Raw genomic sequence first — 12,888 nt, forward strand, 5'->3', positions numbered from 1 at the left:
GGGTGGAGGAGACTTCTCCCTATACTGTTGGTCGCTCTAAGCGCAACCGAACCTTCCGGATTGGTCGACGTACTCCCCCTTTCCGTTCAAGGCCCGCCTCCTGCCTCCCTCGGCCTTGGGTGAGTAGTCTTAAGGAACGGCCTCTGTGTTGAATTCTGTGCTAAGGTACTGAGGTTTGACCGATGAGAATCTGCAGCTGAATAGCTTCCCGTCGGTGCACCGTCAAAGGTGGACGCGCTCTCCCCCAGGCTGGCAGTGAGGCGTGGGCAGGCCAGACCTCCCCCCAACCAACCCCAACCCCTCTGCCGCTCGCAGCACCTCAGTTTTCCTCTGTGCTCAGGAAGAGGGGAGGGTTCAATGGCTCTGAGCCTTGCTGGCCCGCACGCAGGTGACGATGGGGTGGGGCATCGGAATCCCAGAGTTCACATTTAGGGCCCTACGGCAAGAACGCCATACCTTCCCCTCCCTCGGCCTCAGTTTCACTTTGTTGTTGCCCTTTAAACCCTGCCTGCTTTCCAGAAGAGATTTTATATTTTCTAATATGTTTCGTCTATTGAATGAATAATATCGTGGCAATTATAGCAGAAGTAAAGAAAGAAAATCGCAGGAGAGTCCCACCACCTAAAACATAACTTCCTTGTTCTTTGTTGTGGTCTGATTTGGGCCCTATGTATTTGTTATTTGTTATTATATGTCTTAAAAAAAAATATATATATATATATATACACACACACACACATATACATATATGTATGCACATACACACAAGAAAACCTTGGATTGGGAGTGTTCTGTAAGAGAAGCAAACGTTTCTAATAAATTTTAACTTGGTAAATGGACAATGTCTTGCGATGTAAGTAGTACCTGACGCGAAATGTCACATGATCACAACTGAGCCAATGGTTCTTGAAATTTGCTTTGATATACAAGTGCTGTGGATTATAGGCATGTTTCCGGAACGAATTATGCTTGCAAACTAAGGTTTTACTAAACTGACTGCAATCATATAGCCAAATGTAAAACTGTAATACAGAGTCAAGGTTAAGAGCAAGGTTGTTGGGAGTCAGGCAGACCTGCCTTTGAGTCTACCCAGACATATCTTTCCTTTTTTTTCCTCTTGAAAAATCACGGTAAAGGCTCAGAGGGTTGTTGTGAAAATTAAGTGAATTGATGAAAGTAAAGCACTTGGCACGATGCCTGACAAGCAGTAACTACCCCCCCCCCCAAAATGGTACCCTTACCTTCATAATAGAAACAAATAAATATACTAGCCAACAAGGCCAGTAGACTTACTGTGAGCACCCAATTTAGTTCAAAACTTGTCAGAGAAATAACACAAAAAAGGAAACCATTTTTCAAAAGAGTGAATTTCTTCCCAGTTCCTATATTGAAAGGAATTTATCTTGTGGTACTTTATACATAAGGAATATATATGGTGTAGTGAACAGCGTGGTCACCAGCAGTTTTGCTGGAAATATGAAAAGCCATTTCTTGATTCAGCTATCAATAGAAGCTAAGAGCATGCTATTAGATCATAATACAGAAGCTTTCTGATGACCTTTTATGACAACAGGGATAAAAATGACTCCTATATATTCAGTACTTCTGATATGTCTGATCTTATGTATATATTATTTTTAACCCTACTACAACCATGTAAAATAGAGGTTACCCTCATTTTACAGATGAGGAAAGTGAGGCTTAAGGAAGTATTTTGCTTAAAGTAATACAACTGTTGAATTAGGGGGTTAGGTCTTTCTCACTGCAAAGCCAGCCATGCTTTTCCATGTTGTTTCTGACTGAAAGAGGATAAAATGCTTTGAATATCAGATGCACAGGCAGACTTACCCAAGTGGAGGAGGTGGCCTGCAGAGGTACCTATAGTGGAAGCAAAATTTTTTTCCAATAGGAAATTTTCACCTTGGGCAATGAAGAGGTGGGATGAGGTGATCAGATCACTGAACACAATTCCATCTGTTCATTTACCTTGTGGGTAGTCTATAGCACTTCAAATTCATCTTGTCCCAAGCAAATCATTATTTTACATTCTACTCCCTATTCCACTGTCACCCAAACCAAACAATCTCTCTTTCCTCCTCTCTCCCTTGAACAATGAAACATCAAATACTGTTGGTTTTCTTTTTGAGATATTTCTCAAATTCATCCCTTCCTCTCCTTTTTCAGGGTCTCTGCCTTAATTTAACTCTATCATTTGTCACCTGGCCTATTGGTGACAAGCTTGTAACTCATTGATCTCCCTGCCTTCAATCCTAATTCATTCTCTACCTTCCTTGCTGCCAGAATGTCTTTGTAAAATGTCAATCTGACCATATCACCAACCCTGCCTAAAATCAGTCAAAGGCTTCTCATTGCCTACAGAATATAAACTAAGCTGTTTATCAATGGAATGCCATTTTGTGCTTGAGGGTCTTTGCCCACGCTCCTCTCTGCCTGGAATGCCCCTTGCCTCCACCTTTATTCTGCCTGGTGAATTCCTAGCCATCCTTCAGAATCCTTATGGGGTGCCTCTTTGACCTAAAGATAACCACTCCCTCTTCTTTGCTTCCTTTCCATTTTACACATACCCCAATGATGCACAAAACACACTGGCAACTTGTCTAAGTACCTTCCGATTTCACGAGACTGTGAACCCTTAGAAAGCTGGGGCTTTATAATATTCAGCTCTATATCCACTCTTCAATTCTGTCATACTGCTTGTCAAGTGGGACATACTCAACAGATGTTAGATGAGTAAGTAAATCCCTTCAGGCACTAATAGAATTCTCCATGTTTGCTTTCTAGAATTGTACAGCAGATGGCACTAATAGGCCACTTAACAGATCCTCTTTACTTGGAATGATTTTTGTTCCAACCTTGTCTGACTTTGGCCCCATCCTGGAAGCCAATATTCGTGCCTTTACAGGTGAAATCTCCTGTTTTCGCCCTCAGCCAAATAGCAAAGATAGCAAGATGACTCAGCAGCTTGGTCTCTGTGAGAAAAGAGAGTGGCAGATGCCCAGGGAAAGGTGCAATTAAGGGAACATTTTCTTTGTCTCAATTTATTCACAGTAGTTGGGAGCTTCTTGCTTGCTTGCTTGCTTGCTTTTTGTCACAAGAAAGAGGGAGCTTTATTCACTGATGGGCACTTCATGTCTATTCCATCCTTTGAAAGGGAGGAGGGGAGTTGAAGAATCAGAAAAGACCATTATGATATGGGAAGAGAGGAAAAGCTGAGGAGTTAGAGTTGCTTGTAAGCAGGCAGAACTGGCCTTCCTCCTCACAGCGGAGTGGCCCGGGCAACTTTCCTGGATACCAGCACCCTGCCTAAGTTAGGTGTTTTTGTGCTTGTTCAAGACTAGCATTAAGGGTATTCCCAACACTTGGTGCTTAGGAACCCCCAGGCTACTGGATATGGTTTTGAACATGTGGTTTTAGGTCCTTCCCAGAGAAAAAGCAGAGGACTCATAGAAAGGCAAAGTAGGGGCCTAAGGCTACACTTTACCTCTCCAGGTCATCCTTGGGCACCAAGATTTTCATCTCTACTCCCTGCCCCCCAACTAAAACCTATTCTATGGAAAGGATTCCAGCTGGGCACCTTTAAAATGTATGGGGTGCCTGTGTGGCTCAGTCAGTTAAGCATCACTTCAGCTCAGGTCATGATCTCACAGTTCGTGGGTTCGAGCCCTGCATTGGGCTCTGTGCTGACAGCTCAGAGCCTGGAGTTGCTTCAAATTCTGTGTCTCCCTAAGCATTAAAAATTTTTAAAAAAAATTCCCCATATGAATATAGATCAAAAACTGGGCATTTTGGAACTGGGAGTAATTTTATAAATTATTTGCACATCCTCTCTCCAGGCCATTTGTGCCCTAAGCCCTCATCTTTCATGGTAAGCAGAGCTGTATAAGGAGGGAGATATACTATGGAGTTAGACTTACTTGGATTCAAATCTTGCCTTTGGGCTATGCCTTTGGGCAAGGATTTTCACCTTTTTGAGTCTTAGTTTCCTCATCCAAAACTGGAGACAGTCGTGCTTATCATGAAGATTTGTCTTAAGCATTAGAAAAGATACACGTAAAGAACTTTGCACAGTATAGCTGGCACAATGCAGATGCTTAATTGATAACATGGTGGCATGAAATAGTTTCTGTTAAAGGGATTTAAGATTATAAGGAACAAGTTGAGGATTTGGGGAGCTCTTTCTGTGTCTAAAGGTATATTTGTGAGGGCGTTTGGGGTTGAGCTATGCTTGCAATAGCACTCTGATTAATTTGATGAAAACATTGGAACACAATACATCAGTACAGCCATTTATCTGTGAATTATTTTTTGGCACCTAGGTTCTGAACCTCCTGAGCTGTAAGGAAATGTATATAGAGAGAAAGGCAAGAACACTTTTCCTTAGCTTCTGGAACCTTCTGATGACATTGAGGATTTTTTTATTCAGGTTTTTTTTAACCACCTAAGGCACTTTGCCACTTTTCTGAAGTGTGAATTGCCTGCTGTCAGCTTGGAGTTCTCATCTCTGCAATCCTGGCTGCAAGCACATTTGCATATTGGATGCTGTGTTCTTTAACCCCCTGAGGTTTGAATCTACTTGGAGTCTGGTGTGTGTGTGTGTGTGTGTGTGTGTGTGTGTGTGTGTGTATCTTTCTCTATAAGCTGACAACTTTCAAACCCCAGGACAGTTTCCCTTCATGGTCTCCAGAAAAACAGAAAATGTACAACAATAGCTCCATTGATTTTTATGTAAATGGCACTCTTCAGGAAAACACTGGGCTGTTTCCCAAAATCCCAGAACATACCCTGAGCATTTGTTTCAGTGGGATGTGGGGAGAGTGTTCTGTTGAGTCAATGAACATCTGCTGAAAGCTGCTGTGCTGGGTCCCAAGGTCCGGCTCTTCCCTGCCAAAGGTACAGACTGAGATTTACCAGACTAGATATTGTGCTTGTGGTGGCTTTGTTCTGTGTCCACTTAGCTAAACTGGAACTGTGTTTCCCAGGATTCCCTTCCTACATGGTTCCAAGTTAGGGTCAACCTCAAGAAAATTTTGTGCGAGATTTGGAAAGCTTAAGTGAAATAGCAACAGTACACTGTGAAGGACAGAGCAGGATACCAAGCATGTGGCAGTACTTACCTTTTGACACTGATCTGCTGGTTCACCTTGTTGGTGCAGGATATAGCACTCAGGCCGGCAGCTCCCCAACTCCTGCTGAATGTCCTCCTTCAGTTACTCCGAGTGCTCGGCCAGATGTCCATTCAGCTCTATGACAAAGGGCTCCAGCTCCTCCTATAAGTTCATGAGCTTGGAAATGGTGAAAGAAGTCACAGGTTTCATTTGTCCTCAAGAGTTCTACTTGTCTTCATAGGATCTGGTTTGTTTTCATAAGTTCCAGTTTTCCTTGCTCTCCTCCACTTCACATCCAGCTCTCCTTCCCAACTGCTGGCCTTGCTTACATATAGAGACTTCAGGCACAACACCAGATGCAGAGGTGACAGAGTTGCTTGGATTTCTCCATCAACTTCCATAACTGCACAAGATGTAATCCCTACACCAAATCCTTAATTTCCTCATAGTGTTCTGTTTCTCTGATCAAACGCTACAGAAGTTTATTCAAACCATGTTAAAAGCCCAGAAGATGGAATGATTAGAAGCCAGAAGGCTTCACAGAAGTGACACTGAGCTGCTTCTGAAAGCATGAGTAGGAAGCATGTATGGGGAAGGAGAGAGAAATTCTAGAGAACAGCTGGCTCAAGCCAAGCAATTGAAAAGGTAAATAGGAGCTTTGCCTTTCTAGAACAACTGTCCTCTCCACAGGTCAATAGGATAGGTAGAAAGTGAACATCTGATCCTAGCTCTTCTGGTCCCATTAAGATGAACCATTGGTTGGTCTGGTTCTTAGATGTGGTCACCCTTACACATTGGTGTCCACTAAGATACATTTTTCTAAGGTGTGCCCTTGTCACTACCCTAAGCCACTTCCCCATGGGAAAATATTGGCCTGCCCCCCTCTTTCCAGTGTCTCCACATGGCCACACCAGGCCTGTCTGTCTTGCCCCCCCCCACCCCCCATACAGGCAGTGTTGTTTTCCCCATGATGCATTGGTGATGGCAGTGATGTAGAGCAATGCTCTGGGGCTTCTGTCCAAGGCAGGGCACTGCCCTCTAGTCTTGGATCCCTAAGCTTATCTAGGGGTCCAACATTCATTCCATGGGACTCAACCCAAGACAGGAGCAAGGTGCCCTTCACCAGTAACTTGCTACTACTTTATAAGCATCTTTATAGGAGGGCATGGTATCTGGTACCTGTTTCTGCCTAAGCCTGGAACCACTAATTTGAAACCTCTGTTCACCAGTACGGTGGCAACAGGGTGCTTCTTTCTGGTTTCCAAAATGGGGAAGGTTTTTGGCATAAATAGGGAGAACAGGGAAATAGAACATAATGTTTTAAAAAGCCTGCTACCAGTTTACATGTAAATTTTAGAACTCAAACGGGATAGCATTATACAGTCTATTCTGAATCATACATTTTTCACTTAATATGTCCAAAAATATATATTTTTTTAGTTTATTTATTTTGAGAGAGAGAGTGAGCGAGCTCATGAGGATGAGAGTTGGGAAGGGGCAGAGAGAGAGGAGAATCCCAAGCAGGCTCCACAATATGAGTACAGAGCCCAATGCAGGGCTCGAACCCAGGAACCATGAGATCATGACCTGAGCCGAAATCAAGAGTCGGAGGCTTAACCAACTGAGCCACCCATGCGTCCCTGTCTGAAAATCCTCTTAAAAGCAGCACATTTGGCTCTACCTCATTTTTTTAAAAGGCTCCATAATATTCCATTGTACAGATATACTATACTTTATTTAACCTTCCCATATTGATGGATATTTGTTTCTGCCTTTTTTTCCTTTTTGATATTGCAAACAAGGTTGTGATGAACATCCTTATGTGTATATCTTAAACATGTATTTGTGTATGTCAGAGTGCCTAGAATGGAATTGCTAGGTGTAAGGGAATGTGCATTTTATGCTTTGATAATTATTACCAAATTGCCCTCCTAAGGGGACATGCTAATTTTCTCTCCTACCAACAGTATATGAGAGCACAGACCATTTCAAAAACCCCATTTGAGGGGCACTTAGCTGGCTCAATCAATAGAGCATGCAACTCTCGATCTCAGGATTGTAAGTTCAAGCCCCACAATGGGTATAGAAATTACTTAAAAATAAAGTCTTAAGGGGTGCCTGGGTGGCTCAGTTGGTTAAGCTCCAACTTCAGCTCCGGTCATGATCTCGTGGCTTGTGAGTTCAAGCCCCACGTCAGGCTCTGTGCTGATAGCCTGGAGCCTGCTTTGGATTCTGTGTATGTGTGTGTGTGTCTCTCTGCCCCTCGCCCACTTATGCTTTCTTTCTCTCTCAAAAATAAACAAACATTAAAAAAAATTTTTTTTAAGCCTTAAAAAAACCCACTTGAATTATTTCTAATTCTTAAAAATTCATTATAGGTTTAGAAATATTTGGAAAAGATCACAGTGTTGGGTGGATTTGGTTTTTTGGTAAGCCATGTGTTGACAGTTCTGAGAATTATCCTGGAAAGAGTTTCAGTTTGGGTCTGATTTGTGTGCCTTTGACAGATGCAGGCTTATCTTGATTGAGTACCAGCAAGGGGGCTGAGGAGGCCATCACCTCCTGCTCCAGCTCTCTGCATCAGCTCTGCTGCCCAACATACCAGCTCCTTCTTTGGCTCTGGAATCTTGCAGATGAGGCCCTGCTGACTTGGGTCTTTTCCTGCCTGGGTCACTCTCCCAGGCCTTTGCTGCATTTAAGATATCTGATTTTCTTTTCGTTCTGCCATCCCACCTCAGGACCTTTATTCATGCTGTCCACTTCTCCTGGAACACACTTCTTCTCTTCATTCCCATTGCCAACTTACCTTTCACTCGTCCTTCTCTACTCAACATCCCTTCTTCCAAGGAAGCCTTCCTTGATCCCTCAGACAAAGTCAGGTTACCCATTACACATTTTTCCCTTGTAGCACATACCTTATTGGCAATTATTTTTTAGTTTGCTTAATTATTTGATTAAAATCTGTCTCTCCCACTAGAATATAAACTGCATGAGAGCAAAGGCCTAGCATGTACTTAGTACATGGTAGCTACTCAATATTGTTGACTGAACAAATGACAAATTTTCTTTAGAAAGGCCTTACATAAGTGATCTTCCATATATTTTGTTACCTTGATAACCTGTCCCCCTTCAGATGAGTTGTTTTTTCACTTCTGCAGGTATTTCTATTCTTCGCCCTTCCTCTCTTTTGTTGTTGTTGTTGTTCTTGTTGTTGACATTCTTTTCTGAAATGGAAAGAAAAGTAACTAAAATGGAAAAGGCTAAAAAATTGTAGTCTTCACAGAATTGCTGGTTATAAAGTTAATAAATATTTTCTGTAAACTTCCAAACAATACAGAAATATAGGGACTGGAAAATTAAAGTCTCCCCATAATCTCATCCTCCAGGAAATACTATTAATGATGTGTATCCTTCCAAACATTTTCCTATGCATATTGAAATCTTTTGAATGCTTATTACATGCCTGGCACTGTTCTAAAGCACTTTACAAAAGTTAAGTCACAGCAACCCCTTGAGGTAGAACTGTTATTAAATTTTTTTTTAACGTTTATTCAGTTTTGAAAGACAGAACATGAATGGGGTAGGGGCAGAGAGAGAGACACACACACACAGAATCTGAAGCAGGCTCCAGGTTCTGAGCTTTCAGCATAGAACCCAACCCAGGGCTCGAACCTACAAACCATATGAGGTCATGACCTGAGCCAAAGTCTGCTGCTTAACTGACTGAGCCACCCAGGTGCCCCTGAGGTAGAACTGTTACTATCCTGTCTTAGATAGAGCTGAGGAAAATGAGACTTAGGAGCTAATCACATAGTGAATAAGTAGTAAAGTCAAAACTTGAACTCACGCTGCAGATTCACACTCTTGACCATTATACTAGCTTGCTTTTGATGGGGTAGGAAAGAGATTTTCTACTGTGTGTGCCCTTTTGTACTTAGAATTATGAACCACATGAACGTGTAACATTCTAAAACCTGGATAAAAGACTAAAAATATCAATAACAAAAAGCTTTTTAGTACCCCAAGCTACCTTCCCTGAATGACTCCTCAAGCCATCTGAAACTACATTGCTGGGGTCTCTGCCCCACAGACTCAGGCTGGAGGCCGAAAGGAAATGGGACCATGGGTTTGATGAAAATGTTCCTCATCTCTTCCATTCACAGCATCTCTCCAGTTTCAGTGGGTTTGCTTCTGAGGACCTCCAGTCTCTTAATGCACACACACCAGCCCCAGCCCCTGTGTCTTAACAGGGAGTCCTGGAGGAGTTGGGATAGAGCTTCCCTGACAGGGTAGGGGCCAGGGTCCTACCATCACACACAAATCAGCCTCTGATTCCTGGTTTCTCCCATCTTGTCTTCGGTATGCTGCCTTTTTCTGTAGCTGATGAGGTCACTGTTAGCTGGTCTGTGCTATTCCCCAGCACCAGAATGCTGCCCCCAGGGTAGATCTTCCTGTTTTGTGTAACTTCCCAGGGTCTCACATCTTCTTCCTTAAGTCCTCAGATAGACCATGGCCCTCAGAGCGTGTGGCTTGATCATTTTCCGAAGACGCCTCATTCCCAAGGTGGACAACCCTGCGATTGAGTTTCTACTGCTGCAGGCATCAGATGGCATTCATCACTGGACTCCTCCCAAAGGTGCAAGGCAGAGGGGCTGGCTCTCGGGAAAATGCTGAGTGTTGCTCAGAAAGCCACCCTGCCAGGCCCTCCACAAAGCTTATATTTCAGTGACTGTGCTGCAGGAGGGGAGGTGGGGGCAGGAGCCCTTGATCCTTTCTACATACATGGTCTCCATGCCAGGCCAGAGCAGAGCTGGAAATAGAACTTTGTGATTGAATCCCAGGGCAGAAGCAGCACCGGTTTTCTGTGTGTGACTCACATTCACTGGAGTGCCAGTCTCTGTGGTGAATGCCTGGGTAGGAGAAAAGGCACTGGGCTGGGAATTGGGGGCCTTGGGATCAAATCATTACTGGGTTACAGGTCAGGAGCCCAGAGTGAACAGCCTCCAGATAGAAGGGAGCAGGAACTTTAAAGGGGAGTGCCAGGGGGAGGGGTGAACAAGGATCCAGGTTGGAGGAAAATAAGGAAATGGGAACAGGAAATAAACTTTGCACTTTTGCATTTCACTAAGGAGAAATAAGGTGAAAGAGAGGGACAAAAGTGTCACAAACTCTATGAATAGAAATCTTCACACTTGTCTCCTGATCACCAATGTCATACTGCATAGTACCTCTCACTGAAAGATTTCAAAGGAACTCTCCAAATTTTGTCCCGCCTGGGCCTGAAGAAGTCACCCTGTTAACACTCATGGGTAGAATGCAGCACAGACACTATTGGGAAGGGCGTGTTCAGAGACTCCCCACACTTCTGAGGGCAGGTGGGAATCAGGGTCACCTCTTACCACCAACATCCCTCTCACCTTCCTCCCCCAATGCAGTACCTACCTGGCTTTGTGCACATAGCTACATAAAGTGCTATAGAGAGAAGATTCCCAAAAGCCATGAGCTAGATTGGTTTTTTAAGCCCCGACTCCTGGTTGCTTTCTGTGGGAGCTGTGCAGCAACGGCTGACTCAGGGCACTGCTGGGAGAGCCCCTGGGAAGGAGGAGGGCTAGGAGGTCGCCTTGTCTCTGAACCAAGAAGGGAACAGCTAACAATTCCTGTTCCCCATGAGCTCCTGAACCAGGAGGCCCCCAGCAACTTGCTGGAACCATGTGTTGACAGAGGCTGCCAGACCCCTCCCTGTCCTTCCTGGCCCCTCTGGGCAAGCTGAGAATTTGCAAGGAGGGCCTAGAGGCAAAACTGAGGGCTGCTCCCAGTCTGCAGAGCTTCAGGCTCTCCTACAGCAGTTTCTTGGCAGCTGTCTGGTTGGGTTTGAATCTTGCCAGCAAATTTTCTTAGAACTGGCTCTCAGCTTGTCCTTAGTCTAAGTTCCCATCAGGACTTTCCCTATGAAACTGGAATCTGGCCTTGCTCAGAAAGATGAAAACAATTTGGAAAAGCCTTGATAGCTACTTGGAAACAGCTGCCAGTGCTGCAGTGCAGGGTTTGGAGCCTGTCTGTTGGCCCTGGGACTTCAGGGACCAACTAAGACAGTGTTGAGTCCTCACTGTGGATTGTAGGCAAAGTGCTCCCTCTTCAGCCAGCTCTCACCTGCCAAGAAGAGACTGCTCTTCCTTCGGAAAATCAATTTAAGGTCTCCAAGGGAAAAGTCTCCCTGAGAACTTGAGATGAGGAGAGCTCCAAAGAATAAGAAAGCAGAGGTCTGAGGAAGGCCATCTCTCTCACCACTGAAGAGCAGTCTTCTAGATCAGACTTGTTAAACCCATGGTCTTAACTCTCTGCAGAGAAGATACGGTGGGGAGGAGGAATTGCCCAGACACTACCTGTTCTGTACCCTATTCCTAGGCATGTTAGGATGTTGCCAATCTGTAGACCCCCTTTAGCCTAGCAACATCTAAAAAAGTCACCGAAGGGACACCTGGGTGGCTCAGTCGGTTAAGCATCTGACTTTGGCTCGGGTCATGATCTCACAGTTTGTGGGTTTGAGCCCCACGTCGGGCTCTGTGCTGACAGTTCAGAGCCTGGAGCCTGTTTCAGATTCTGTGTCTCCCTCTCTCTCTGCCCCTCCCCTGTTCATGCTCTGTCTCAAAAATAAATAAACATTAAAAAAAATTTTTTTTAGGGGCGCCTGGGTGGCGCAGTCGGTTAAGCGTCCGACTTCAGCCAGGTCACGATCTCGCGGTCCGTGAGTTCGAGCCCCGCGTCGGGCTCTGGGCTGATGGCTCAGAGCCTGGAGCCTGTTTCTGATTCTGTGTCTCCCTCTCTCTCTGCCCCTCCCCCGTTCATGCTCTGTCTCTCTCTGTCCCAAAAAATAAATAAACGTTGAAAAAAAAAATTTTTTTTTTAAATTTTTTTTTTAAAATTTAAAAAGTCACCGAAGACCCCCTATCTTTAAATCATCTGACCTGAAAATTCCACCTTTGTTGAAGATTATCTCTTCCTCTTTTTTCCTAACCAGGCCATGTGGAATCAGGAGAAAATGACTTAGAAGCAGCCTTGCGGGAGACTCAGGAGGAAGCAGGCATAGAAGCAGACCAGCTGACCATCATTGAGGGGTTCAGGAGGGAGCTCAATTATGTGGCCAGAGAGAAGCCTAAAACAGTCATCTACTGGCTGGCGGAGGTAAAGGACTGCAATGTGGAGATCCGCCTCTCCCACGAGCACCAAGCCTACCGCTGGCTGGGGTTGGATGAGGCCTGCCAGTTGGCTCAGTTCAAAGAGATGAAGGCAGCGCTCCAAGAAGGACACCAGTTTCTCTGCTCCACAGCCTCATGAGCTGACCAGAGCACAGTCACTTACCTCTGTAGGATCCCTGAGGGCCTTTCAAGATGAACCATTGTCAACTCCGGGGAAGGATTGTGTTGGTCTTTGGCTCATCATAGCAAAGAGCAGATGGGTTAGTAAAATCAGCTGAGGACTCTCAGAGGAACGCAAACAAAAATCTCAGCTGGGTGGAAAGGAAGGCAAACGAGGAGTTAAAAAGTCTAGGTGTAATAAGTACATCCTTGTAATTTACAAATAAACTTCAGGGAGCTTATCTGCCCATCTAACCTGTTGTCTTTATTTCTTGGACTCTTGCCCTGGTGGGGAGAAAGCTAAAGTGAAATGGAGCTCTGACCTTAGCCAGAGAGAATCCTGTGTCCATGCACTCATACCCCAGAGAAGCTAAGGGAGGAGTCAGGGTGACTCTCCTGCCTCTGGA

General features: G+C 44.6%; 1 protein-coding gene and 1 long non-coding RNA gene across 4 annotated transcripts; one reads left to right on the forward strand and one right to left on the reverse strand.

The window, feature by feature from the left end:
- Position 1: 1 nt before the first annotated feature.
- On the forward strand, positions 2-12,736 carry NUDT2 (nudix hydrolase 2). Of its 2 annotated transcripts, none has more exons than XM_040481497.1 (3): positions 2-119; positions 9,622-9,762; positions 12,145-12,736. In XM_040481497.1, exons 2-3 carry the CDS (start codon positions 9,636-9,638, stop codon positions 12,459-12,461), a joined length of 444 nt encoding a protein of 147 aa, XP_040337431.1. In that variant the 5' UTR covers positions 2-119; positions 9,622-9,635; the 3' UTR covers positions 12,462-12,736. The 2 variants fall into 2 exon arrangements, with proteins under 2 accessions (XP_040337431.1, XP_040337432.1); XM_040481498.1 differs by lacking the exon at positions 2-119 and adding an exon at positions 5,605-5,771.
- LOC121034589 (uncharacterized) lies at positions 3,040-12,196 on the reverse strand. Of its 2 annotated transcripts, none has more exons than XR_005792519.1 (4): positions 12,092-12,196; positions 8,237-8,350; positions 5,136-5,303; positions 3,040-3,163 (listed from the first exon to the last, which is right to left on the reverse strand). It is a non-coding gene; the product is annotated as an uncharacterized LOC121034589 (long non-coding RNA). The 2 variants fall into 2 exon arrangements; XR_005792520.1 differs by lacking the exon at positions 12,092-12,196 and adding an exon at positions 9,435-9,625.
- Positions 12,737-12,888: the final 152 nt, after the last annotated feature.

Source organism: Herpailurus yagouaroundi, unplaced genomic scaffold (genome assembly GCF_014898765.1).
Source record: "Herpailurus yagouaroundi ecotype Mexico unplaced genomic scaffold, PumYag 160, whole genome shotgun sequence".
NCBI lineage: Eukaryota > Metazoa > Chordata > Mammalia > Carnivora > Felidae > Herpailurus > Herpailurus yagouaroundi.

What these genes read in the sequence shown, in the direction of transcription:
- NUDT2 (XM_040481497.1), top strand. Translation starts at nt 9,636, where the DNA reads ATGGCCCTCAGAGCGTGTGGCTTGATCATTTTCCGAAGACGCCTCATT. An exon ending in TCACTGGACTCCTCCCAAAG is followed by an intron (nt 9,763 to 12,144) that starts GTGCAAGGCAGA and finishes TTTCCTAACCAG; the next exon opens with GCCATGTGGAATCAGGAGAA.